The sequence below is a fragment of the Falco naumanni genome, chromosome 8 (genome assembly GCF_017639655.2).
Source record: "Falco naumanni isolate bFalNau1 chromosome 8, bFalNau1.pat, whole genome shotgun sequence".
NCBI lineage: Eukaryota > Metazoa > Chordata > Aves > Falconiformes > Falconidae > Falco > Falco naumanni.
Window position 1 is genome coordinate 39,414,020 of NC_054061.1, and position 25,392 is coordinate 39,439,411.

The 25,392-nt window shown below is 52.5% G+C and overlaps 2 protein-coding genes across 4 annotated transcripts; one reads left to right on the plus strand and one right to left on the minus strand.

Annotated features, from left to right (window-relative positions):
• Window positions 1-248: 248 nt before the first annotated feature.
• LOC121093130 (C-X-C chemokine receptor type 2-like) lies at window positions 249-4,859 on the minus strand. Of its 2 annotated transcripts, none has more exons than XM_040605009.1 (3): window positions 4,674-4,859; window positions 3,170-3,453; window positions 249-1,647 (listed from the first exon to the last, which is right to left on the minus strand). In XM_040605009.1, the coding sequence occupies exon 3, from the start codon at window positions 1,640-1,642 to the stop codon at window positions 569-571; it is 1,074 nt and encodes a 357-aa protein (XP_040460943.1). In that variant the 5' UTR covers window positions 1,643-1,647; window positions 3,170-3,453; window positions 4,674-4,859; the 3' UTR covers window positions 249-568. The 2 variants fall into 2 exon arrangements, with proteins under 2 accessions (XP_040460943.1, XP_040460942.1); XM_040605008.1 differs by having other exon boundaries at window positions 3,186-3,453; window positions 4,674-4,858.
• A 148-nt stretch (window positions 4,860-5,007) lies between these two features.
• On the plus strand, window positions 5,008-25,379 carry ARPC2 (actin related protein 2/3 complex subunit 2). 2 transcript variants are annotated; one of them, XM_040603447.1, is made up of 10 exons: window positions 5,008-5,208; window positions 15,277-15,311; window positions 16,329-16,441; window positions 18,474-18,519; window positions 19,068-19,254; window positions 19,659-19,752; window positions 22,065-22,191; window positions 23,305-23,405; window positions 23,858-23,958; window positions 24,937-25,379. In XM_040603447.1, the coding sequence occupies exons 1-10, from the start codon at window positions 5,135-5,137 to the stop codon at window positions 24,959-24,961; spliced, it is 903 nt and encodes a 300-aa protein (XP_040459381.1). In that variant the 5' UTR covers window positions 5,008-5,134; the 3' UTR covers window positions 24,962-25,379. The 2 variants fall into 2 exon arrangements, with proteins under 2 accessions (XP_040459381.1, XP_040459382.1); XM_040603448.1 differs by lacking the exon at window positions 15,277-15,311 and having other exon boundaries at window positions 5,044-5,208.
• Window positions 25,380-25,392: the final 13 nt, after the last annotated feature.

The window sequence follows — 25,392 nt, forward strand, 5'->3', positions numbered from 1 at the left end:
CAGGGAGTGAGACCCGGGTCTGGGTCCCCTCTGGCCATGCACAGGATGCTGAACCCTCTGCAACAGCCTCTCAGGCAACAGCCCTTCTCTGGCTGGGCAGCGGGGTTACCCACAGCCCGCCAGGCTCAGCTGGCACCACCGCTTTGGCACTGAGGTAGAGAGCCCAGCACCCACTGTCCCTAGAGATGTGTCCCGGCCCCATCCCACCATCTCACTCCCAATGGCAAAGAGGAGCCAGACCTGGGTGACCAACATGCCAACTCCTTTATTGCTGGATGGCTGTCGGCCACGAACACTGTCCCCACAGCAGGGTCGCAGAATCCCCGGAGTCACAGGCTCTGCTCCAAAGAGCAAGGAGGGTGGGCAGTGCTTGGCATCACTCCCCTGGCAATGGGGTCCTACCCCCTTGCTGCCCAAGCCCACTTCCAGCCAGGGTCCAGCATCCAGTGGTGGTCCTGCCAATCCCTGTGGCATTGCTACCTGCATCCAAGGGTGCTGGGCAAGGATACTGGGGTGTGTGGGGTGCTGAGACCTGCTGGGAGCTGTGAGGGTTGGGTCCCAGCAGGGCTCAGAGGGTGGTGGAGGTGTTGCCAGAGGTGGAGGCATAGGATGTGCGGCCATAGCGGGCCACGGCATCCTTGCTGATGAACCCACGCTGCGCAAGGATCTTGAGGAAGCTGTTGCGAAACTTCTGCCCAATAAAGGCATATATGATGGGGTTGATGCAGCTGTGAGCGAAGCCCAGAACCTGTGTGACGGAGAGGGCCGTGTCGATGCGGTTCCTCCTCTCGCAAGTCTCAGCGATGGCCCGTGTCCTCATGAGGGTATCGCTCACCAACGTGATGTTGTAGGGCAGCCAGCAGATGAGGAAGACCAGCACCACAGCGAAGATGACCTTCATGGCCCGCTGCTTCTGGGCATTCTTGGTCTGCAGGAGGGTGTGGATGGTGACACCATAGCAGAAGAGCATCACCAGGAGGGGCAGGGCAAAGCCGAAGGTCTGTGGCAGGACCCGCAGCACCACCCGCCACTTGGCCGTGTCCTCACCGCCAATGCGCTCGTAGCACACGGTGCCATTGCTGGGTGAGGAGAAAGCCTCACGGAAGAGCAGCACAGGCAGGGAGAGCAGCACGGAGAAGACCCAGATGCCCAAGCAGACAAACTTCACCCAGTGCCTCTTTTCAGTGGCAGCCCGGGTGGCGTAGACGATGGCCAGGTAGCGGTCCACACTGATGCAGGCCAGCAGCAGTATGCCGCTGTAGAAGTTGGCCTCCTGCAGCACAGAGATGGCTTTGCACATCACAGTGCCAAAGACCCACTCATGGGCTCGGTAAGCGGCCCAGAGCGGCAGGGTGAGGGCAAAGAGCAGGTCTGCCACAGCCAGGTTGAGCAGGTAGACATCGGTGACGGAGCGGCTGGTGTGGCTGGAGGTCACCACCAGTACCACCAGCCCATTTCCCACCATGCTGAGGATGAAGACGAGGCAGTAGATCACTACCACCAGGTACTTGTTGAGGACAGAGCCATCGGGCCGGCATGGGGCAGAGGAGATAGCAGTGTCAGGCATGGCTGTGTAGTCATAGGTATAGTTGTAGAGGGTGAAGAAGTTGGAGAAATCCCCATTGAAGGAGAAGGACTCCATTTAGCCTGTGGAGCACATAGCAGCTTGAGGGTGGGGTGGGAGGGTGACATGGGACAGGGATGACAGTGTCTCTGGGTCCCCTGGCATTTCCATTGCCCCCCAGGTCCCTTCCCAGCCAGTGGGCAGCCCCTCTCTATCACTCTACTGCAGGTGCACACTGACCCTCATATGTCTTTTTGTACAACACCCCCAGCACCCCTCAGTCTGCCACACTTCACTCCAACTCTGTCCCTTCATTGTCCCCCACAGAGGAAAGGGGACCCCACAGACCAGCCACCTCTTCCTGAGTTGGAGGGCTCCCTTATCAATGCAGCATCACATCCCTCCAGGAGACACCTGGCCTCTCCATCATCCCTGGGTCCCCCTGGATTGTGTGTGGGTCCTTCAAAATCCTCTGAGCTCTTTGAGCATCTCAGGGTCCCTCAGGCACCTCCAAAATCCTCCAAGCACCTCTGGGTCCCTGCAGCTTCTCCATCCCCTCAAGCATCACTGCTGGAGCTGCCCCTCCTGCCAGCCCAGCTGGTGGTGAGGCTGCAGTCACAGTGCATGGGGCTGGCGGCACTGAAGAATGTCTGAAGGTGGTTTCATGCCCTTCTTCCCCTGCCCCAATCCTGTCCCTGTGTGGGTGGTTTCACTGCCGGATGGAGAGACATGTCACCCTTTGCGGCTTTGAAAATATTACATATCTCTGGTTTTCCTGTTGCTCAGCCGGGCACTGCCAGGTGTCCCCATGTCCCCTGTGCTCAGCCACGATGTGGAAATCACAGGTGACAGTCACTCTTCCTGTCTCCTCACACGTAGGACATCCTGCTTTGTCCCTGCCTCCCCAAAGACCATTGGGTTTCAGCCTTCTTCCAGTATGGATCCAGACTCATTTCACCCCTCTGCCCCATTTCTGAGGCCCCGAGCCCCTCCAGGGCTTGGCAATGCCGATGGGTCAAGGTCCCCCCGAGTGGGGCTGCCACAGGCACGGGGCACAGCCAGACACCAGTGCTTCCCCTCGGTCTATTTTTGGCTGCTTCTTTCTGCCTCCCCACTCCAAAATCACAGTGGTTCCTGCAGGACCGGGTATCCCTCAACCGCGGGTACCCCACAGCCAGCCCAGCCAGGAGAACCAGCAGCACCCCATTTCCCCTCCTGACCCTGGAAGGGTTGGGGGACACTGGCGTGGCCCTGGGGGTTCCCACGGGGAGGAAGGAGGGATACACCATGAGGAAGCGCCCTTTCATTTCATGGCTGTGCAAGGAAATGGGAGCGGGCGCTTCTCCCCTGCGGCACCCACAGCTGATGTCCCTGGGGACCACAAGAGGTTTGCACCCCAAATGAGCTCTAAGCACAGTCCCAGGTGGCCCCACCTGCTGCCTTCCACTCCCCCTGCACCAGGCAGACCCTCAGGCAGCCAGAGCAGCCACTGTGGCCCCTAGCCCAGCTGGGTCCCCACATGTGAGGGGGCTCAGCTGGGTGCTGGGGGAGCCAGCACAGCCCAAGGAAAGCCCTGATCTCCAGTGGAACACACCAGGGACTCACCACTCGCTGCCCTCACCGTTCTCCCAAATCTGGGGTCTTCTCTTGGTCCCAAGTTGGTTCTCACCGGGAAGCACCCGGGCACAGGGAAAAATCCAGGTGTCACTCCCAAAGGGCTCCGGTGCAGAGTGTGGGAGGACGTGGAGCAGCACCAGACCTGGGGGTCCTGCCAGGCCAGTCAGAAGGTCCCTCACCTGCAGCCACCACTGTGCTGCCTCCTGGCACCCCTTCCCTCCGCTGTCCGATTTATGCCACCCGGGGAGGAAGCGAGGTTGCAAAACCTTCTCCTAGCATGAAGGGGAAGTGGCAGTCAGCAGGGACCCTTCCCCGGCCCCCCCCAGGATGCTTTTGTCAGGGCCGGGGGGAGTCTGCAGCACACCCACCCACCCTACCTCAGGGTGTCCGAGCCACCCGGCAGCAGGTGACACCGGGGCACATCCAGGGGTGCCTCTCTCCCCCTGCAGCGGTGCATCCCCTGGGGGTCTCCAGCCAGGGGTCCCCACTTTGTTCCCTGGCCCCCAGTCGATGTGGAGATCCCCTGCGAGGACTCCCTGGGTGCTGCAGCCCCCCTCGGGAGGGTGGAGGTCCTCTGGGATTGGGGGGCTTCGGTGGGCAGGCCAGTGGGCAAAGACAGGCCAGGGCTCTGTGCCTCAGTTTCCCCATCGATGGGTCCTGCTATTCCCCATTGAGGGGGCTGGTGTTGGCGTTTTGGGGGCACAGGGGGACCCCCACTGCGGGGCTGGCTTCCTCCTCATTGAGGGGTGCAGCAGGGGACCAGAGCAGAGGAGCCCCACCCGCGTCCCTCCTGCCCTGGCTGTGCTGCGCAGAGCCGAGCCAAGTGGCGCCGTGCCACCAGGCGGAGCTGTGCCCCCATGCCAGCCCCGCAGATTCGGGGGACCCTCCCTGGCACCCCCATAACCCTGGGGCACCCTCACACCTCTGAGCACCCCTGCTGCCTTCGGGGGAAACCTGCACCCGAGGGCACTCCCCGGGTACCTCTGTTCCTCCGGGGCACCCCCAAACCCTTGAGGCACCTCCATCCTCACACCTTTGGGGTGCTTGTCGGTCTTAGGGGTCCCACACTTTTGGGGCACCTCCCTTCCCTGGGGGCACACGGACACTTGTAGTTGCACCATCATACCCCTGGGGCATCACGAGGTCACTCATATTCCCTCGGAACACCCCCAAAGGTTTGGGCACCTCCCCAGCTCCAGGGCACCCTCACAGCCCCCTTAGGGTGTCCCCACTCCCTGGGGGCACCCCACATTTTTATGGCCCTGTAACCCTGGAATCATCCCAGTTCGCAGGACGCACTTTTCCCCTGTGAGCACCCCCACATCCCTGGAGCACCCAGTTCTTGTGCAGACCTTCATACTCTGGGGCACGTCCACTACTTCCTGAGTTACCCCTATATCCCCGGGGTCACCCCACACTTTTGGGGACCCCTCATACCCTAGGAACACCCCATATCCCTGGGAGCACCCCACACCTTTGGGAACCCGCTCACCCCAGGCACAGCCCGTATCCCTGAGGGCACCCGGCACTTTCGGGGTCCTCCATCCTCCAGGCGCACCCCATATCCCTGGGCCCCCCAAGAGGGGGGGGGCGCGCCCATACCGAGGATCAGCCTCAGCCCCCCGGGGCACCCCTCTGCCCCTGCCCCACGACATCGGCGGACGCCCGATGTACCCGGTTCCCCTGACGCGCTCCCCTTCGCCCCCCCTTCCCGTCTGTCCCCCGCCGCTGGTGGGCGGGGCATTCCGTGACGTCAGCGAGGCGGGCGAGGGCGGGGCGGGAGGCGCGGGCACGCTAGCTCTGCCGCCTGTCGGCCCGCCGGGGCCGGAAGTGACGTGCGGGCGCGAGAGCGGAAGCGGCGGCGCAGGCTCGGGCGGGTCCCCGGTGCGCGCAGCGGGCTCGGCTCCCTCCGGCCTCGGTGCCCTGAGAGCCCCTCCCCTCCCCGGCACCGACATGATCCTGCTCGAGGTCAACAACCGCATCATCGAGGAGACCCTCACGCTGAAGTTCGAGGGCGCGGCCGCCGGGTAGGATCGGGGGCGCTGGGACGGGACGGGCTTGACGGGCACGGGGGCGGCGGGGCTGGGCCGGGCCGGGGCTGCGGCCTGAGGGAAGGGCGGACGCCGGCTGGCGGGGGCAGGGCTGTGCCAGAGGCCCGGGCAGAGGGGAAGGCCTAGCGGGTGGCGGGGCGGGTGGTGCCTGTGTGGGATGGGGGCCCGTGGGAGGACAGGGCTGAGCGGGGCCGGGGGGAGCGCCGAGGCAGGGTGGAGGTCGGGGGATGGAGGGGCTGAGCTGGAGGAGGTGGTACGGGGGCGGGATGGGGGCTGGAGGAATGGTGACAAGGCAGGATGGGGGCCTGGAGAATGACGAAGGGTTGGTGCTGAGGTGGGGTGGGGGTCTAGGGAGCCAGAAGGGCAGAGCTGAGACAGGGTAGGGGTCTGCGAGGTGAGAGTGCTGGGAGGAGGGTCTGTACTGGGGGAGGGTGGGCTGGGCTGGGGTAACTGAGCTGGGGGCCGTGGAGTTGATCATAGCTTGGGCAGAGTGAAGGGCTGGGGGACGAGGGAGCAAAGTCAGACAGGCATAATCAGAGGGCAGAGTGGGGCTTGAACGGGTTGGTTAGTGCTGGGGTAGTGTGGCAGCCCGGGGAGGGAGGAGGCAGCTGGGGAGGGTATTGGAGATTGCGCTGCTGAGGTGGGCTGAGGGAGCAGAGCTGGAGAAGAGGGCCTGGGCAAGGAGGGAGTTGGGAAGGGGGAAAGGTAGTTTTCCAGGGATGTTTGCTTTGGGTAAAGCCGCATTTATAAGAACAGGCCCAGCATAGTGCCAGCACTGGTACAGAATGTGTGTGGGGAGCTGAGGAACAGGAAGCCTGTGTGTGGAGTTGTGGCCTCAGCCTTCTGCTTTGTGGGTGGGGAGCAGATTCCAGCCTGACCCCCTTTGCTTTCCAGAGCAGGAGGGATGTAGGCCCACAGCCCCTGGTGCCAGCCTGGTGGGTGTCCTGGCCTAGGGGCATGGTTGGAGGTGCTGGTTTGCACCTGCATGTCTGGCTGGGACAGTTGAGTCCCTGGGGAGCTAGTGATTGTTTACTGCGAGTGTTGCACCAGGGCTATAAAGGTGCTTGTCTGAGCACAGCGTAGCTTGGAAGAGAGTACCTTTCATATAAATGTCCTTATCTGTAGCCAAGCTACTCGAGGGCTCACCGTGCTGTCTGCTGGCGTGAGTAACACCAGGCACCTTTGTACGGAGACAAAGCCTTGAGAAGCAAAGCACAGTGGTGTTATCTCTAGGGTGGAGCCTGCCCTGGCACCTCAAATAGCATGGGCCAGGCTGCTCTGGGAAGGGACCCCACACACAGGCAGGTGCCTTTTTGTGTGTCACCTTTTCCTTCAGCGGCTTTTGAAGCTCTCAGCCTTTTGTGTGCAGAACTTTGACAGAGGCCATTTCCTCTGCTTTCTCTTCTCAGTTGACTTGTTGCTTGAGTTTGGGGGTTTTTTTTCATAAAATAACCTCACAGACTGCACTGCCTTGCAGGATAGCTGAGCTGCTTGCAGGCTTTTTACTCTTCTTGAGCTTGATCATTTAATGCAACAAGTTTCCTTTCCCCAGAGCGCAGGCACCACGCTGGGAAGAGAGAGCTCCTGGGTGACTACTATGGTATTGCAGCTGCATCCATTAGAAAATATTATATGTACAGAGGTTGATGGTGTGTGTCAAAAATGCTCATTTCATCACTAGTCTATACCAAGGCACTCTTCCTGCTGGAGAGAGAAGAATGTGCATGTGTCCCTGTGTTGGTGATGTGTAGGTGGTAGTCTGCAGCATTTAAATGCACCTTGAAACCCCAACTCTGTGTGACCAAAGCTGGACTTGCTCACTCTGCACCAGCCCACAGGCCCCCAAAATTTCCATTTCACAGTACAGCAAAGCCTCCTTGCTTCTGCATTGGCATGCTTGCATGACATACTGATTGTTCCTGGATCAATTCATAGTGCTGCTGATGGTGCTCTGCTTCTGCCTCTTACTCATCTATGGCGTGTTCTTTTCTTTAGATGTCATTTCTAGATAAGTTTTCTGTCTTGAGTGTGTTGCTGGAGGAGAGGAAGTTATTTACTTCTGCATTTTCTTCTCTGCTTATGCTGGGGCCCTCCTGTTCAGGCAAGCACAGGGTGGAGACAAAGTTCCAAGATGTGCAGGGAGGTGTATTTTTTTTTCTGTCCTGGTTTCAAGTCTTCTAGGGAATGGGTGTTATGCAGTGTTTATTCATATTAAATTTCTTTTCCCTCTGGCCACGGTTCTGGGGTCATTCCTGTGGCACCGAGCCTGGAGAAAGGAGGGGATTTCCTGTATTTCATGATTTTGGTGATGCCTTTCCCAAGGCTTGTCTTAGGAATGGACACAGGACAGTCAGGGCAAGGTCAGGCTTTGAGGGATTCGGCAACTGGGAGGAGTGAGTCTAGACACTGACAGAATTGGTTTTGCATTATTTGCTCTAAACCAAGACTGGGGCAGATGCAATGCACAGATTTGGCTGTAGTGGTTGTCTCAGAGCCAGGTGTGCCTGGTGGCTTCAGCACCAGGCTGGGAGTCAGGCAAGGTGAGGTTTATTTCCAAATCCTTTGCCAGAGGCTTGTTCTGTGACATGGGCTGTGTTGCTCCCCTCTGCTTCCCATGGCTGCATTGTGGCCATGATTCAGCAGGCTCCCTGCAGAACTTTCCTGGACGATCAGATGAGAGGCACTTCATATTTCACCTTATCGTATAGAATGAGGTCAAATTTAGAAGTTGGAGCTAATAACTGCTCATAATATTATTGTCGTATATTATATGTCAAAATGCCCTCTGCGTGGAGGTCCATCAGCTCTCTCTGGAGTTCCCAGTGTGGAAGGTGCCTCAGCAGGGCTGCAGAGATCAGGCCTCGAGGCAGGGCCTAATCTGTGTCTTGAGAGTCCTCCCTTGACAAGGTCCTTGGGGCTTGGCAGCATCCACCTGTAAACAGGGTAATTCCAAATTTAGTTTGTTTTTGTGGGTAAACCCCATGGAAATATCACATCCTTGGACAGCCACCATTGTATGGTGGTATTTAGATCAAGGTAGTGACAGGTAATCAATGCATCTGATTTTTTTCTTTATTTAATATTGTAATTTCTTGTTTTAAATCCATTTCCTTAAAACAACCACATTTTTAAATAAAAGGCCTAAAGCTACCAGAATCTGTTGAAATAACTGGAGTTAGAAATTTGCTGCTGAAACTTCCAAGCATTGAACTGCTGCAGTACCAGGGAACAAGCGTGTTAAAATGAGGCAGCTTGTGAGCTTTTGTAGGTGTCAAGAGAATAAAATGTTCCATAAGCTTTTGGCTAATTTATTTGGACTTAAGAAGTCACCTAGAAGCTGAAGTCATACTTCGGTTTTCCCATTTCTGATAGAAACCTGATGTGAGGGGATGAGCTCTACCAGTTGGAAGATTTTGTTTCTCATCATTGCTTCCCTTTGCTAACCACAAAGGAAAAAACCCACAACAAACAATTTAAGTATAAAACATTTTCATGCTTGTTCTCTGTACCTGGTACTTGTTCTGTTTAACACATGGGGAGGAACTGCCTCCCAAAACAGATTTGCTGTCCCATTTTGTCCTGCTCTAATTTAACTGACTCCAGTGAAAATGTGGCACAAGGCTGCTTCACAGGGTGTTTGGTTTTCCAGCCATACATACATTGCTATAAATCTCTGATAAATTAATCACCTGCCTCAAACTGTTACTTAGTATTTATCCACTGTGCAAAAGAAAACAAATTTGCAGAGCTGGGGAACAGTGTGCTTTTTCCCTTGGTCGGGGTGGAGGGAAGAGAATCCTGAATTAAACCATTGGTTTCTTAATAGGTACAAATCTGCAGGGCTTCATGACTGTTAGCTACATAGGAACACAGCTGAAGCTTGAACTTCCCTGATGTAGAGCAGTTCCTGTGAGATAGTTGGAGAGCTGGGCTGAAGCTGCACCCACGTGCTTTTTGGTATTTCCCATCTGTGGTCTCTTTGGTGCTAGTCAACTGTAGAGCTGAGCCTTTCAGACCAGCAGGCTGAGTGCTGGGTTGAAATGAGGTAGTGTGAACTTTGTGTTCGTGATGTGACGTGTGTAAGTTCATTGTGGGGAGACCAAGTAGCATCTGGAGGCTGTCAGGCACGTTGGGAGGGTAGAGGAGCTTTGTGTCCTGCTAGGTATGACTGAGAAACATCCTGCAGGAGTGGCTGTGGTGATCTGTCGCTGTGGCACTTCAGGGGAGATCAGCAGCCCCACTGAAAAGAGAGGTTGCTCTTTGCCACCCCCTCCTTCTTGCTGACACAGGCGTTGTTGTGGCTTCAGGGGAAGCAGGATTGGGGAAGTGACCTAGGCTAAAATTAAACAGGCAAAACTGGGTATTTTTAGCCCAGATGAGTTTTCTCATCTCATTCATTGTGTGAAGGCTGTGCAGCTGAGGAGCAGGGATCAGCCCTCCCTCCTTCAGCAGCAGTGGCAGGTGCTGGCTCAGTGTCCTCACAAGCCCAGCCTGGAGCTGCACACCTCCCCTAGCACATCCTCACCTGCTGAAACAGCCTGCCTGACTCTGAGGAGCGCTTGGATGATGTGGCTGGCAGAAAGCAGTATCCTTGGGTTCAGCATGGCATAGGTGGCACTAGTGGTAAACCTTGGCCATCCACATTGAGCATGTTGTAGGTGTTTGAGAGTAGCTCCTGGGCTGCCACAGCACATCTGGCTTCAGCCACCAGTGAAAGTGACTTTGCATTAATGATGGATTGTGAGCCACCTCTGTCCGGAACTAGGCAGTGCTCTGCTTTCAAGGAGTAGCACAAGGAACAGCATGGGAGAGCAGCCCAGATCTGCAGTGTTAGGTTTTGCAAGTTGTTCTGTCATTGCTCCAGCCTCAGTTTTCATCTCAGGTTCCCAAGAGAGGCCTGCTCTGTATTATCCTCTGAGAATGGTTCTCACTACAGCCACTGGTGTTTGACACCAGAGAAGAGTGGGTATCAGTTGCTATACCAAAGAAGTGTAGTGAATGGTGTGTGCAAAATGAGGCTTTTCCCCAGAGACCTGCTGAGCGCTGGATCGCCCTGGTGGGGAACTGTGGGCTACGTACCCGCAGCTGGAACGGAGATGTACAGGGCACAGACCTGGCTGGAAGTGGGCCTGCCTGGACCTGCGTGCTGCAGCACCAGCTCATGCCTTGTCCACTGGGAATCCCAATGCCTTCCTACCAGCCAGCCTCCTCCAGGCTGCCAGGCCCTCAGCGAGGGAGAAGCTTGAGCACGGAGGGGTCACCGAACCAAGAGAGGAGAAGGGAGCAGGTATGGGGGCTGCCATACGCTACTTGGTGTTGCTCGCCTGACAGAGCACTCCTGTTCAAGTTCGTGGTGGGTGTGCTGCCAGAGCTATGGGAGCTCTTTGATTACATACGCTCCCGCAGCTTACGCAGAGTAGCTTTTGTTAGCTGAGCAGGGTCCGTGAATAGAAGAACTGTTCAGATAATTTTAGACATTGCTCATAATTTTTTTATTGGAGTGACCTTTCTCTGGTGAGAGCCTGCAGTCTGTCACTGAATCTGGCATGCTCTTGCCAAACTGTGTTGACTCTGGTGATCTGAAAGCTCTGCTCAGGGCTTTAAGCTTTGAAATACCCCCTTTCTTTCCCCCTGCCCCTCTCCTCTGGGGCAAGAGATTAGAATATCTGCATGCCTGCAGCTTTTAAAATAATTGCCATCCTCCTTTATTTGATACAGGTATTAACTGTTATGTGGGAGGTGCTTCAATATGGTTGTTGGCCTGTATAATTAGTCTTCCTTCTTCTGTACTTAGATTTGTTGTAACATTGGGCTAAGAGCCCCTGTGGCCTGAGAGTGAAGCGGGGGAGTCTGGAAGTTGAGTCAAAACTGAGGAAATGCTGTCAGAGAGAAAAAAAAAAAAAAAAAAAGGTTTGCTGTTGCTCTAAAGTGCTCACTGGTGTCTCTCCATGGGCAGTGTGGCTTTTCATGGATGTTCTGCTGGGGTGAAAAATCTGATCTAGAGCTGGCTCTGTATTAGATAGACAGACCATAGGAACCATTTGGAGACAAGTAGGAGGAATGTGGGCAAGAAGACATAAAACCTGTCAGGGTCTTCTATTGTTAAAAGCAGAGAGTAGGTGGGATTTGGTGTGGATTTTTACTTCAAACCTGGTAAGTGTTATCAGAAAGCAGACCGCTGCTGCTGCTTAGAACAGCTGCCATTTTAGCATCTGAGTTCAGGCAGGGTTTTGCAGAAAGGCCTGGTCTGGATTTGGTGTTTAGCGCAGAGAGGAGCCATCTCAGTTATTCCCTATGTGAGCTGGTTTTATTGTCCATTAGGGACAGAGGGTAGCAAACAGGGAAGGTCGCTGGGGGAGGCTATGTTTCAGGTAGCATTGGCGGTAAGGAGCTTGCAGGAGTCACAGCAGGTCTCTGCCCAAGGAGCGGATGGGCTGTACTGTCTGAGATCCTCTGAGCTTAACCAGGCTTAGTCTGGTTCTCAGAGAGACTTGAATCAGGGGTGGAAGTGAACCCCAAATGAGGTCCTGGCTGCCCAGAACCCTGCTTCAAAGTAAACCACAAAAAGGATGGCTGGGGTTTACAGTCACTCTGCACAGAGGTGCTAAACTGCTAATTCTCACCATAGGTGTGGATGGGTCTCATCACTGAGGCAGGGGACACTGGAGCATGCTAAATGTTGTGAAATTGCTTGGAGGGGGGAATTACAGATTTAATATTATAACAACGCTTTGGGGAAAAATACAGCACTGGACCAGGCAGAGCCCTTTGGGATCGTGCCAGTAACCTGATGGTAACCAGTACCCACCCTGCAGTGGTGCAGCCCTGGTGCCAGGCCTACTGCATCCCCTGCTCCAAGCCTTCACCTGCCCAAAAGCAGGGTGGGCTGGGAGGGCTAAACACCAAGAGGACATGCTGTGCCTCTGCGGGGTGTTCAGCATGTTCCTGCTGCTATTTCTGTTGGTGGAAGGTCAAGGGGAAGTGATGACATGCGCAAGTCTGCTGTGAGTCCAGAAGCCACGGGAGGCTGGAGGTGAGAGCTCCTCTCTCTTCTGCCTGGGGAATTCTTGATGGGGGAACAATTCAGGTAGCAAAATGGGTGATTTTTCTGTTGTACAAACGTTTTAAGTAGCCAGGATAGCTTTGGTAAGGTGAGCCAGAGAGATAAATAGAAGCACTTTAAACTTTGGGCTTATAAGACTGCTGAACTGTGAAGGGCTACGAGAGCTTGCTTTGCTCCCAGCCACACTTCTGATACTCTTCTCTGTCCTCCCCTGGGCCAGGCCAGGCCTGGGTTACTTAAGCGTGTGCCAGGCAAGGCAGAAAAAACACCCTGCAGTAGATGACAGGGCCAGCGCTGCTGCAAGGAGCTCTGTATGCAGCTCACGTGAGCGCTCGCTTCACTGATGCTGTGCCGGGAAGGAGTTGAATATTCAGCACACCAAAGTTCTGCCCAGTTACCTGCTTTTCCTTTAAATATCTCCCCTTCTCAAAATCCCCCAGTACAAGAACTGAGCTACTTGGGGAAATCAGTGTTACAGTAACTTCTTTAAGAAATCATGCTTGCACGATGAAAGGTTCAAAAATGGGGCTGTGTTAGAGGTAGGCTTTTGTGTGCAGAACAAAGGCTCTCCTGCAGAGCCATTAACCGACTTTGGGTACATGGTCTCACACAGCTTCTTAAATAATGTGACCAGTGATCTTCTGCCTTCCCCTGGGGTACTGGGTGAGTGAGCAGGGGAATCGTTGTCCTTCCTAGGTAAAACTACTTCAGTGCGCTGGCTGTCAGTCTTCCCTGTGTTGCTGAGAGGGAGGTGCTGTGTTTAGGGGCTCTGCTGGGAGCTGGGGCTCTGGGAGGCATCAGCTCCATGTGCATGGGGAATGGGGTTTGAATGGTGTAACTCTGAGAAAAAGGAACAATGGTTTAAGGATGTGTCCTCTTTAATATTCCTAGCTCTCGTGTGCCTGACTGTGCTATCTTTAAAGCTTCCTACATAGGTTTCTTTTTTTATAAAAATTTATACTGCCATCCAAGCTGATTCCCAAGTCTGAGTGTGGTACTCTAAAAGAAGAAACATGTCTGCATTGACTGACCTAGTGGGATCAGCGGGATTTTCTTTTATTTCTGCTCTGAGCAGTACTCGGTGAGCTGAACTGACTTGGATGTGGCTTGGGGAATCGCTCCCCTTTCCAAGAGCCTGGGTTAAACATGCAGCCAGGGATGCCTGCTAAGCCTCTGTCTCAGGCCCAGCTAGGAAGGGGAGATGACAGAAGAGAGGTCACAAGTAGCTGGCACAGCTCTTAAACTAAAGGACCTGCCTTGGGTGCACTCGCTTAGCTTCTTTCAAGCATGTGGTTTTTATCTTCAGCAATGCTGCACAAAAGACAGAGGCTCTCCAGCCTCCCAACAAAAAGGTCTGTTGCTTTTCACAGCTAATAACTTTCAAGAAGCAGCCACACCTCATCGTTTCCACTTAGGATCTCTGTCTGGAAGTTAATTCCTCCGTTTCCACCTGAGTAAAATGTTGCTAACACAATGCATGGTCTGGGATCAGTGCTGTTCTGTGCCTTGGTCTCCCTGCATTGCCCATCTTGAGATTTAGCACATCACGGTCATTCCTGGCTTCCAGGAATGAGGCTGTCTGCAAAAAAGCTGATGGAAGAACAGTGCTTTCTGCTGGGGGCAGGGGGGAAGTCATTAAAAACTTTCCAGAATATGGTGAGGGAAATTAGAGTCATTGCTTCCCCCGCCTTTCTCTGTGTATGTACCGAGGTGTAGCTAGTACCTAGCAGCATGTACGTGTGTGGACAGAGCAATATTTGGTGAAAAGGTTGAAGCTGGTCTCTGGGAAGCAGCAGCATAGTTGAGGCCACAAGACTGTCTCAACACACTGGCTTTGGTTTGAGGAGTTATTTCAGTACATTGGTTCAGGTGGGTGTGAATGAACTGCTTTAGAGGCTAGATTTGTTAGCAACAGCCATTAGCCTGTACTTTGTTTAATGTCAACTGCTTTTGAAAAGTAAGTGGAGATACACAGTGAAACAGCTGCATTTTTATCCTATTCTCATTTTTCCACCCCTGCTGTCATTGATGGAGACCTTTGCATTGCTCCCTGTTGGAGAATGGCCTATTAATACTAGTCCCCTCAGAGCTGCTGAAGCAGTTTATAGTGGCAGTTCCAACAAAATCACTTTTCAGAAGCAGTTACATCTTTCACAGGATCCTAATCTACAAATCATGGACAAACTGGCAAATAGGGTCTGTTAAGATGTTGTGAAATCTTCATACCCACAACATAAGACGTGATGTGCCTTTGGCTTGCAAGGTGCTCTTGTTGCTGATGAGAGGATCCCAAAGACCACACTGGGCAGTGTTACAGCAAACCCAGATGTACAGTTTTCCTGCAGAGGTAGTTGGCATAGTATTGGGGTATTTTGAAAGGGATGTGCTGGGTGCGGGATGAAATGCACATCTGGAAAGTTTCCTTCTGTGGTTCACTTCTAGCCCCAAACTTGCAGAAGGGTCCTCTCTGTGAGTGAGTTATATCAGTGTGTTTGTAGAGTTGCTGTTGATGGCAAAGGTGGCACTGCGTCTGGAAGGATTGTTCAGTCTCTAAGGCCCTTCCATGAACTAGTATTGCAGGAACTTAGAAAGGAGCCTCTGTCCCCAAACCTGGATTGTGGCTGTTCTCTGTGGAGAATGTGCTTGTTAAACTCCATAGTGACAATTAGCTTTTTCAAACATTCCTAACTGGAAATCTGCTATCTCAAAATCTATTAATAAGCTACAAATAATAACAGTCTCTGCCAGCTTCAAGACCTATTTTCTATCATCTAAGGTAGAACTGGTGGGTACAGGAATGAGGAGAATTTGAAGATCCCTTGTTGAAGGTTACCTGCTGGTTGAACAGCAGGAGACAGAGGGGTTTTCAGGTAGAGCTGCTTGTGAGAAATAAAGCATTGGAAATTAATCTGCTTTTCTTCACAGCTTGGAGGCTGCTGTTTGCATTCTCATTTACCTCCTTTGTTTTCTTTGCTTTTTAGAAATAAACCAGAGGCAGTAGAAGTAACATTTGCAGGTAAGCTCTGCAGCTCTCTTGACTTCTCTGAAAAAAAGGGCTGGCTCAAGTAGTCTGCCCACGGTTATGCCTGCTGTGGGGCACTGCAGCAGGGGGCGGAGAGCCATGCAGGGACAGATGGTGTGGGCACCCTGCAGCCTCCCCAGAGCTGGGGCTTTGTCAGCTGCCCCACAATTTTCTCTGTCCATTCACCTTCCCTGGGACTTTCTCCACAGCAGTGAGTTCAGTGGTGGCAGAGCTATCTTTGGTGTGGTTTTGTTACCTAGCTCTTCTTTTTTACCTCGTGTATTCTCCAGTCCTGCCCTTGATGCTACTTGTCATTAGGTCTTTAGCACCATCTAGTTTGGGTTGTTAGAAAGCTGGCTCAGGGTGACAGGCAAGATGAATTCATCACCTGAAGTTTGCTCTCCAGGACAAGAAGTGCCAAGGAAGTTCAAGTGCTCCTTCAGCAACCGATTTTTTGCTTCTGTTATCAAAAATCTTTGTAAGCTGCAGAGCTCCATGGGGAAGTAGAGCTTGCTAGGTAGCTGGAGGGTTGCCTTTCCCTGCCTCCTGCCCTCTCTGCCCAGTCTGCAGTGAAGTGGAAGCTGTCTCAGCAGGCAGCAGCTGAGATGCCTTTGCTGGCAGAGATGTTTTCCCCTCCAGGCTGCAGCTCTGGCCCGGTGGCCTTGTCAGTTACTTTCTGTGCTGGCCATCCAGAAGGCTCCAATCTCTCTGTGTCTGTATCCTCGTGTGTTGAGCATAAGCAGATTTTCCAGGGATACTAAATGACAGTAGACTAAAACTTTCGATGATGGACAGGTGTCAAAACTGTTTCAGCTCTTTCAATGGTAACAGGTCTCTCTACATGACATTACTGCTTTCTTTAATTATGGGTTTCTCTCTTGGTGTATGTGTGAGGGCTGGAGCAGGGGGAACAGTGTCTCTTTATGCAGTTCCTGGAACATGTAGGGAAAACCTTCCTCAGAAATAGGAATTGGCTCCTGTTCCCTCACATTTCTTTTGCTTGCTTCATAGACTTTGATGGAGTCCTTTACCATATTTCAAACCCCAATGGAGACAAGACAAAAGTGATGGTCAGTATTTCTCTGAAATTCTACAAGGAACTCCAGGAACATGGTGCTGATGAGGTGAGCATCTCTGGGTCTTGAGCCTACAAATACTGTCTTTAGTGTAGGCAATGTCTTTGCAATGTTGATGGATCTAACATCCAACCCTTAGAGAAGCACCTGTGCTCCCATCTCACAGTGGTCAAAGGAGCAGCCCTGGGCCAACCAGGAGTCCCACTTTGCTGGAAGACAAGGGCAGAGTGTGTTCACACACTCTCATGAATAAAAAGCCATCTTATATGACCCTGAAGCCTGAAAGTCAAAAGACATCACAAGTTTTGAAAGTCCAAGTGAATGTGAGGCCTGGGCACATAGAAATAGTTTCCCTGACTGATGTGCTGAGTCCACAAGTTGAAGGCAGGCACCAAGGCAAATCCTTGCTGCTGTTCCTACTCTAACCATGTTTGAGAGCAAGTGATGGGCTCCTGCTGTGTGTGGCAGATCATGATCTGCAGGCTGGTTCCCTTTTGTCTGCTGCTGTGTGAAGCAGTCGGTTCAGTTCCTGTTGAATGGGCCGGGGCTGTGGAGAGCCATTTATGGTAGAAAGAAGGAGCCTGTCTGAGCTGTGGTTGGGTGCTGAGGCAGGAAGTATGACTCAGTTCCTGAGTCAGTTTTCAAATCTCCACATAGTAGCAAATGAGGTTCACCCAAGGCTCTTAAGCAGGCTTTTGCCTCTGGGTGCCTGCCCTTGGAGGAAAACAAGGAAACTGCTCCATGAGTTTGAGTCTGGTGGAAAACAGGTGGTTTGAACCCAAAGTAAATTCCTGTGAGTTGCTGCAAGACATACCAAAGTCAGAATAAATACGTTTGAGTGTCCTCCTTTCCTGGTTCCTTGTGCAGCGCTTTCTAGGAGCAGCATTGCCTGCTACTGAAAGGTACCGCTGCTGGCAAACAAGAGAGTCAAGCAGCCCAAATGGTGGAACTCCCACAGCATATTTAGTGAGGATCAATATGGATTGATCCCAAGATAACTGCTGTGGTGGGTGAGTGGCCGATGCCACTATGCAGCAGCAGCCATCATGGTGGTTGGTTGAAGGCAACTTCCCAGGTTTTTAGGGTGAAAATGGGATCTCTGTAGAACTGCCTTGGGAGTGCTGACTAAATAGAAATTACACTTTTAAATTGCCAGTTAGCAAACTGTTGCTTTCTGTGCTTCCCTGGAGATGATGGAGCTTGCTTCTGCTCCATCTTTGGTGAAACTCCACTGTGAGGAGCGCAAAGTGGGGTTCCTGCTAAGAGCATCTCCCTGGGCTGCAGCAGGCAGGCTCTCTGCTGAAAGGAGGTTTTTGACATGCAGAGAACCTGTGCATCCTCTCTGCATGGTGGTGGGTGTCATCCCAGGAGAGCCAGTTCTGCCACAGCATTATTGTGTTCTCTGTGAAATACGTCCTGTTCCCAGCCCCCTCATTGACACAGAGCTATGGCTCAGTTGAAAATTGCCATTGATGTAAAATTCAGCAGTGATTACGTTTGAATAAAGGTTTTTGCTGTGCTGTAGGCGGCTCTGCTTCTGGGAGGCGTCCAAGCTGCTTGGCAGTCTCCTCTCCATCCCCATCTGTCCCTTGCAGTAGGCTGAGACAGGGTGGGTGATCGCCCAGCCATGCCATACATGACCCCCGCTCTGAATTTGCCTTCCCACAAGGAGAGGGACGGGGCACACTTTGCATCTGCCTTTGAATGGGAAGAAGGGTTTGTAGCCCTTAGATCTGTTGTGTCAAGCTCTGCTACAGTTCTCCTTTGAAGTTACGGGGTGTATGGAGGGGTTTTCTACCCCATACAAGTTCAAGACTAGCAAGAACTTTAAAAAGTTCCAGCTCTCAGTCCTGTCCTGCAGTGCATCCCCTGTCAGTGGCGGTTTAGGGAGCTACACCTAGAGCAGGAGCAGCCAGTAATACTAGAAGCAGATGACTTAGTATTTGTCCAAGTTCACTTAGACTAAGAGAGGCAGATGCTGTAATTTGATGTTTCTAAATGAAGACCACACATGGCCTGGGCTTTGCAGGAGGAAACAACCCTGACAGCTTATGCTTTCAATGTTTAATTTCTTTCCTAGGTATTGAAGAAAGTCTATGGAAGCTACTTGGTAAATCCTGAATCAGGTAACCCTGGGGTAACATTTACTCTTCATGTGTGTGAATGCAATTCCAAAATTACTTCAGTCACTTCAGAAATGCTCAAATGAAGGCTGCACTTCAAGAGCTTAATATCTGGGGCTCTCTGTACCATGGATGACAATATAAAAGGTGGCTCAAGTAAGTCAGGGCTGCAGTAGCTTGCAGCACAGGCTGTAATTCGTGATGCAGTCCTCCTCTGGGAAGCCTCTGTTCCTCACAGTTGGGGTCTTTGTTCTTCTCAAAGACGCTTTGTGAGACACAGGAAAACCATGGTTACCTGTGACAGCATCTCTTCCTACTCACTGCAAAAACTTGGGAGCAGCTGAGCTGGCACTTGTGTCTGGGAGCTCAGGAAGGAGCTCCAGGTGTGTTGCCATGGCTTCTGATGATACTTGGGGTAGGAAACACTCACTCCTGGGGCTTCTGGGAGGGCTTAAGGCAAAGGTGGGACTATATATGTCTCTTTTGGAAAATGTCTCTGACTTCATTAAGGCCTTGCATAGATAATTAAGGTTAGTGGCTGTCCCTCCTAGGTTACAATGTCTCTTTGCTCTACGACCTGGAGAACCTTCCCGCAGACAAGGATGCTATCGTGCACCAAGCTGGCATGTTGAAGCGCAACTGCTTTGCTTCAGTCTTTGAGAAGTATTTCAAATTCCAGGAAGAGGGCAAAGAAGGAGAAAAAAGGGCTGTCATCCACTACAGGGACGATGAGACAATGTAAGTGTTCAAACCAAGCAGTACAGGAGTTGGCCAGCTGTAGGTTGTGGTGGAAAGTCAGGAAATCATACTGCTCTGTACTTTGTCAGGGCAATAAGGGCCTGTCCTAGGCTGTCAGAATTATCCAGTGAGGGCAGTGCTCATCCCTCAGGCTGCAGGGTGTTAAACAAGAGTCTCTTGTTAGTGCCAGCACTTGTGGCTGCATGCAGGAGAGGAATTGGCCACTCCCAACAGAAATGTTTTGCTCCCTGTAAATACTGTCTTGAGGGAGGGGAAATTTTCAGCAGCCAGGCCTGTGAATGATTGTTGTATCTGCTTGACCTTGTCACACGGTTGCTTTCTCATCCAGTTGTACTTCTTGGCTCTGGTTCACAGCTCGATTCTCCTCTCTCACTCATCTGCAGGTATGTTGAGGCAAAAAAGGACCGTGTCACAGTTGTGTTCAGCACAGTATTTAAGGATGACGATGATGTGGTGATCGGAAAGGTGTTTATGCAGGTATGGAAACTGAATTGTGGGGAAAGGGTCTGGTCCTCAGTTCAGATGTCTTGTTGCTTGAAAGAAGCATTGCCAAAACAAGCAGATGTTAGGCTGAAGTGAGCTCACAGGCAGCTTAACGCACATAAATGCTTTCTTTGCAGGACTCCAAGCTGCACTGGGATGGCATAGGCAGTGTATTTTCAAATCCAGGCACTTGCATTGGCATCTTTTATTATCAATGGTCTTGTTCATGTGGGCAATTAAAGATATTACCTGTTACAGATGAGAAACACCATGGTGAATACTTCAGTATCCACCTTGAGGCCCTGTAGTGCAGCTGGCTGTGGTGGGGGGATTGCCAGCCAGCTGAGGAGCTGGGCATGGTGGGGAGGCTGTAGAGGCAGAAGAAGGGGTGAGATGGTGCTGAGAGTTGTCTTCACCTTGAAGTTTGTTCCTGCTAATGTTCAAATGCTGTAGAGAGACTCCATAGCTCAGTGTGGCTGCTCTCAGGTGCCATGATGGTCTCTTGAATCCAAGCTTTGCAAAGCTATGAATTTGCTTAGTTTGCAAATAGATTGCTTTAATCTGTCATGATAATGCCAAGTACCTCTGGATTCAGCTACTCTTTGCAATTGCCATTCAGCCAGGAAGCATTCAGAAGCCCGTAGTAAACGCTTTGCATGTCTCTTAGTGACTGCGTGCAGCCTGTGGTGATTGGGACGTTTGTTTACAGCTGAGGAAGGTTCAGTGCCTGTTGGTGCATGTGTTCATCCATGTCGCTGGCCCACCTAGCTCACTTGTGTCTGCTGAAGCACCTGAGCAGCTTCCTGCGCAGTCATGGCCACGGAGCAGGGCCCTGCAGGGTGTTCCCAGGGCTAGAGGAGCTTTATTTAGCCTATCCATTCAGGGGTACAAGGCTGTACTGCTGACAGGCTTGTGGACAGCAAGTTACTGTCCCAGTTTGCTGGATACCAGTTTACCTGTACTGGGAATCACTAGGGCGGTGTCTGTTGTGATGGGAGTCTAATCTCGCAGTTCTGCTCTCTGTGTTCTTTAGCCATGGTCAAGGCATCTTCTCTGGCTTTGAGCTTTTCCCCACCAGCATATCCCACAGCCTGGAATTTAGCTTTTAAAACACGGAAGGAGGATGAGGTGAACAAAACAGGGTTTGTGAGGCTCCCGGGGAGGTGGCAGGGTTTCAAGGCAGCAGCTGTCCCAGAGTATCCATGTCCCAAGTTCTTCGTTTTTACAACAGCAAACCCTGCTCCTGCCCAGCCACAAGAATTTCCACTCTGAGTCACGCTGCCTCCTTCCCTCCAGCTATTGCTCTTGCATAACGCAGCCCAGTCGAACATGGTGGCTGCTTATCTGGGCTGTCATGGAGAAAATCTGACCATTAACTAACCAGTGAAGCCATTTGAAGTACTTCACCCTCTGGCATAAGCAGGCGAAGTGCAAGCTAAGCATTTTGTTAAGGAAACCACAGTGAACTACTCGGTTCTCTAAAAAGGGCACAGATGCTCCTGCCCTTCCCAGGGTGAGCTGTGCTCAGAAGGGAGGAGAGGCCAAGGTGGCTGATGTGTAGGTTGGGCTGGGGGTCTGTGAGGCAGAGGAGAGGCTGCCCTGTCTTGGGGCAGGAGAATGGTGTCTGGACTTTCCCAGCCTGGCATAGGGACAGTCCTGTAAGTCCTGAAATGCAGAGCCAGTTCATTTCATGTGAGGTGGGGTCATGCTGCTGTCAGGTTCCCTGGCAGAAGTGATCTGTTGTTTCAAGGTGTGGAGAAGTGTTAGGAAGAGCAGGCTTTGCACATAATCTTCAAACCCTATAGGTGCCTTCTAATGCCTAGACAAAGACTCCTGGTGGGAGATGCTTTCTCACATGGAAGAGTCTTTACGCTAGGTGCAATGGAGACCTTGCAGCCCTTTCTGAGAATTTCCATTCCTTTGGGATGATGGGCACTGCCTGCTTTCCCTGGAGCATTGATGGTCTTGACTTTCTGGCAGGAGCCGTGCTGTCTCGTGCGTTTGCTGAGACGGGGGTGTCCCTTTCACAAAACACCCGTGGCTGAAAGTCACCCCAACTGAGGGGCTGTGCTAGGGCCACGTGCAAACCCAGGACAGCTGTGCATTTTGGTCTGGTTTAGCTGGGAAAAAGGATTGTTTTCCCAAGGTTTGGCCTGATGGATTAATCCCATTCAGGGAAAACAGGGAAACCTCCTGCTCAGCTGCCCTATGGGAGTGTCCAGTGGGCATGGGGAAACCCCGTTTGCTTTCCTAGTGTGTTGCTGGACTGTCACAGTGGGACTCACCTTCAACTTTGTCTTGTTCAGGAGTTCAAGGAGGGTCGCCGGGCCAGTCACACAGCCCCACAAGTGCTCTTCAGCCACAGGGAGCCGCCCTTGGAGCTGAAAGACACAGACGCAGCTGTTGGCGACAATATTGGCTACATCACCTTTGGTAAGCAGGCAGCTCTGAGGCCTGGGAACACTCGGGGAGGAGAGAGGTTCCTGCTGCCGCATGAAGGAATTCACCTTCCCTGAGTGTTCAAGTTGGTCATTGAGGGCTGAAGGGACTCTGGAGTTGGATTCTGTGTTGTCTGTCCCCTTTGGTGTGTCCCTTTGCTGTACTGGGTCACCTCAGCTCTGCTGAAGGTGTGGAAGTAGACAGTGAGCTATTTAGTGTCTGCCTACAAAATAAATTCAGCATTTGGAAGCAAGGGAAGAGTAGCTTTGCTGCAATACTGTGGAAACTGGATGTTTCCTGTGGGAGGTTTCATGTGAGTGTATTTGTAGCTTGTCCAGCTGCAGGCATCTGTGCGGTGCTTGATAAGCAATCGGAGAGTGGGACAGTGAGTTCTGCTTCTCCAGCTGTGCCTCTTTGCTCTGGGTCAAACACTTCCATCTCTTAAAGAGCCACTTTCCCCTGCCTGCGGAGGTGCTGGCCAGCAGTCACCACTTCCTCCTGGGCAGCAGTGCTGAAGGCTGAGCCGATTCCAAACCCTGCCCTGTTCAAAGGAAAAGGTCTTTTCCAGAGAAACTGGAGATCGTCATCCAGACAAAAAGGTCTTTCAGGCCTTGGATCTGAGTTGCTTAGCACAGCAGCAGCCTCTGGAAAGAGCAAGCCACCGGGCCCCTGCAGTAATCAAGTCTGGTTCTGTCATGGGGCCAGCAAGCTGGTCAAGGGTAGACTGGATCTTGAAATCAGTTGAGCAGCCTGGCTGCCCTTGTCTGCCTCTTAACTCTCTCCTCCATTTGCTGCTCCAAAGTACTGAAGTAGCATCATGCAGTTTCCTACAGTGCCATCATCTCTGGGCACTTGGCCTTGCCGGCATCCTCCAGAGTGCACAGCTGTGTCCAGGCTGCTGCGGGAGACATGGAAAAGTGCTGCTAAGCCCTGTGTTTAAAATCACAAGTGCTGCTTAATCTTTATATTGTGTCATAGTAAAGGGCTCTTTATAGAGAGCCAAGTAGGCGTTCAGAGCAGCACACCCTGAAGCCTCCAGTACTGGAGGAACGTGAAGCCCTTTGGTAGCCTCAGGAGGCACTAACAGTTTGTATCGCTCTCTTTTAGTGCTGTTCCCCCGTCACACCAATGCTGCTGCCAGAGACAACACCATAAACCTGATCCACACATTCCGGGACTACCTGCACTATCACATCAAGTGCTCAAAGGTACTGAGGGGATGGGGGATACAGGGTAGCTTCAGCCCATCCAACCGGGGTGCTGCAGCGGAGGAGCCACAGGGCAGAGGTGCCCCCTGAGAACTCACTGGGGTCTGGCATTGCCCTCCCCAGTCATGCAGGGGGGGCAAGTGATGCGTTTATCCCCTTCTCCCTGCTCTTGGGCGCAGGCAGTGCCTGTTTGCTTCCCATCGTAGCAGCGAAGTAGAATTTTTTTTCCCCTTTTTGGATCTGGTTTCCTTTCTGAGAACAGGAGGCCAGTTGTCCAGGGCTCAGGCAGCCATTTTCACCGTTGCCTCCTGAACTCCCCTCACAGCACCATGGCCGTGCAAAGCTAGGTGCTTTCCCAGCAAGCAGAAAGATAGCTCCTGCCCTGTGTCCTGAAATCTCAGCTATGAATACAGGCTCCTGACAGGTCCCCATTTTGTCCTTACAAAACGCAGGCCTATATTCACACACGTATGAGGGCAAAAACATCGGATTTCCTCAAGGTGCTGAACCGTGCCCGTCCAGATGCAGAGAAAAAAGAAATGAAAACAATCACGTGAGTAGCACAGCGAGGCCCAGCTCCCTGGGCTTCTCAGCCAGCGATGAGCTTGCTCCTTCTCAGCTTGACATAATCCAGTCTGGGGAGAACTGGGATGCTGTGGGGGTCACCAGACCAGGGCCTGATGTGCTGGGACCCCATCTGAGAGAGGAGGGTGTTTCACAGTCAAGTGCTTGCTTGGGTGTCTTGAGGTGACTGGACTCCCAGGACCCCTGGTGCTCCCTCTGCCACAGTCACTTACTGCCTCACATGTCCTTTGAGGAGCTGGGGCTGTGGTGAATCCTGTAGGGGCAGGTCCTATGTGGAAGGCTTGTACACAGCTCTGCGAGCCCCAGCGTCTCCGCTGCGTGTGCGTCCCCGGGCCTGTCCATGTGGCATTCGTGGGGCTTTTCCCCTGTTGTGTTAAACATGGTTGATCAGCTCTGGGGGCAGCTCCAGCTCACGGCGGGGCCGGGGGAGAGTGGCCCCGTGCTTCCCGGGGGTTTGTGGGCACTGGAACAGGTTCCTGCCGGCTGGTGCGTGTGCAGCTCCTTGGAGCCCCTGGCCAGCAGGTGGTTGGGGCCAGGAGCGCTCCCAGGCCACCACGCTGGCTGGCCAGCTGGCTCCCTCTTGTGAATAAAACAGCCCAGAGGGAAGTGGGTGGAGAAGAGTTGTGTGAACGTGTTTCCCTCGGGTCCTTTACCCTTTGCTCATCCCAGAGGCCCCTTGGTGCCCTTTCGCTGTGTGTCCTGGCATGTCCCCTTTGTTGTTCTGCTCTGGGGCCACGGGGTTGTCCCCTCTGTGAAAGCCAGCCCTTCCCCATAGCCCCGTGACCTGGTTCCGCAGCTATAAATGCCTGTGAGCTCTGAACCAGCGGTGCCTGCCTGGCTTTGAGAGCTCGGTGCAAGTATATGCCCCACCAAAAGCCCTGTAGCTGCCCTGGGGGACCCCAAAACAGCTGGGGGACTGTGCTGACCTCTTTCTGCATTCTTTCAGGGGGAAGACGTTCACAACCCGTTAACGCCAGGGTCACTGAAGCTGCCGTGGAGGACAAAGGTTGGGGCACTTGCTACCCGGATAATCGTAGCTTTTAATGTTGCACCTCTGTGGGCTCATAAGGAATTCAAGCAATCGGGGTCTGTTTGTACGACAGTTTGGGGAGTAATCTGCAGAAACGAGCTGTGCTTGCGAGGACTCGATCGTTCCAAGAAACAAAACCTTAATTCCAGTTTGATTGACTTAATTTCTTTTCTTTTTTAATTTTTTTTTTCTTTTCAAGCTGTTTCGCTTTGCAATATGTTACCGGAAATAAGTTGCAGTATTTCTTATGAGAATAATGCAATATTAACTTGTTTTCTTCTGAGTATTTGAGTTCAAAACTCCTGTATCTGAAGAAATACTGTTGGGGTTCATTAATAAAGGAGATCTTTCTATCTTAAGGGGCTGTGGGGC

What these genes read in the sequence shown, in the direction of transcription:
- LOC121093130 (XM_040605009.1), bottom strand. Translation starts at nt 1,642, where the DNA reads ATGGAGTCCTTCTCCTTCAATGGGGATTTCTCCAACTTCTTCACCCTC.
- ARPC2 (XM_040603447.1), top strand. Translation starts at nt 5,135, where the DNA reads ATGATCCTGCTCGAGGTCAACAACCGCATCATCGAGGAGACCCTCACG. An exon ending in TACAGGGACGATGAGACAAT is followed by an intron (nt 19,255 to 19,658) that starts GTAAGTGTTCAA and finishes ACTCATCTGCAG; the next exon opens with GTATGTTGAGGCAAAAAAGG. An exon ending in AAAGAAATGAAAACAATCAC is followed by an intron (nt 23,959 to 24,936) that starts GTGAGTAGCACA and finishes GCATTCTTTCAG; the next exon opens with GGGGAAGACGTTCACAACCC.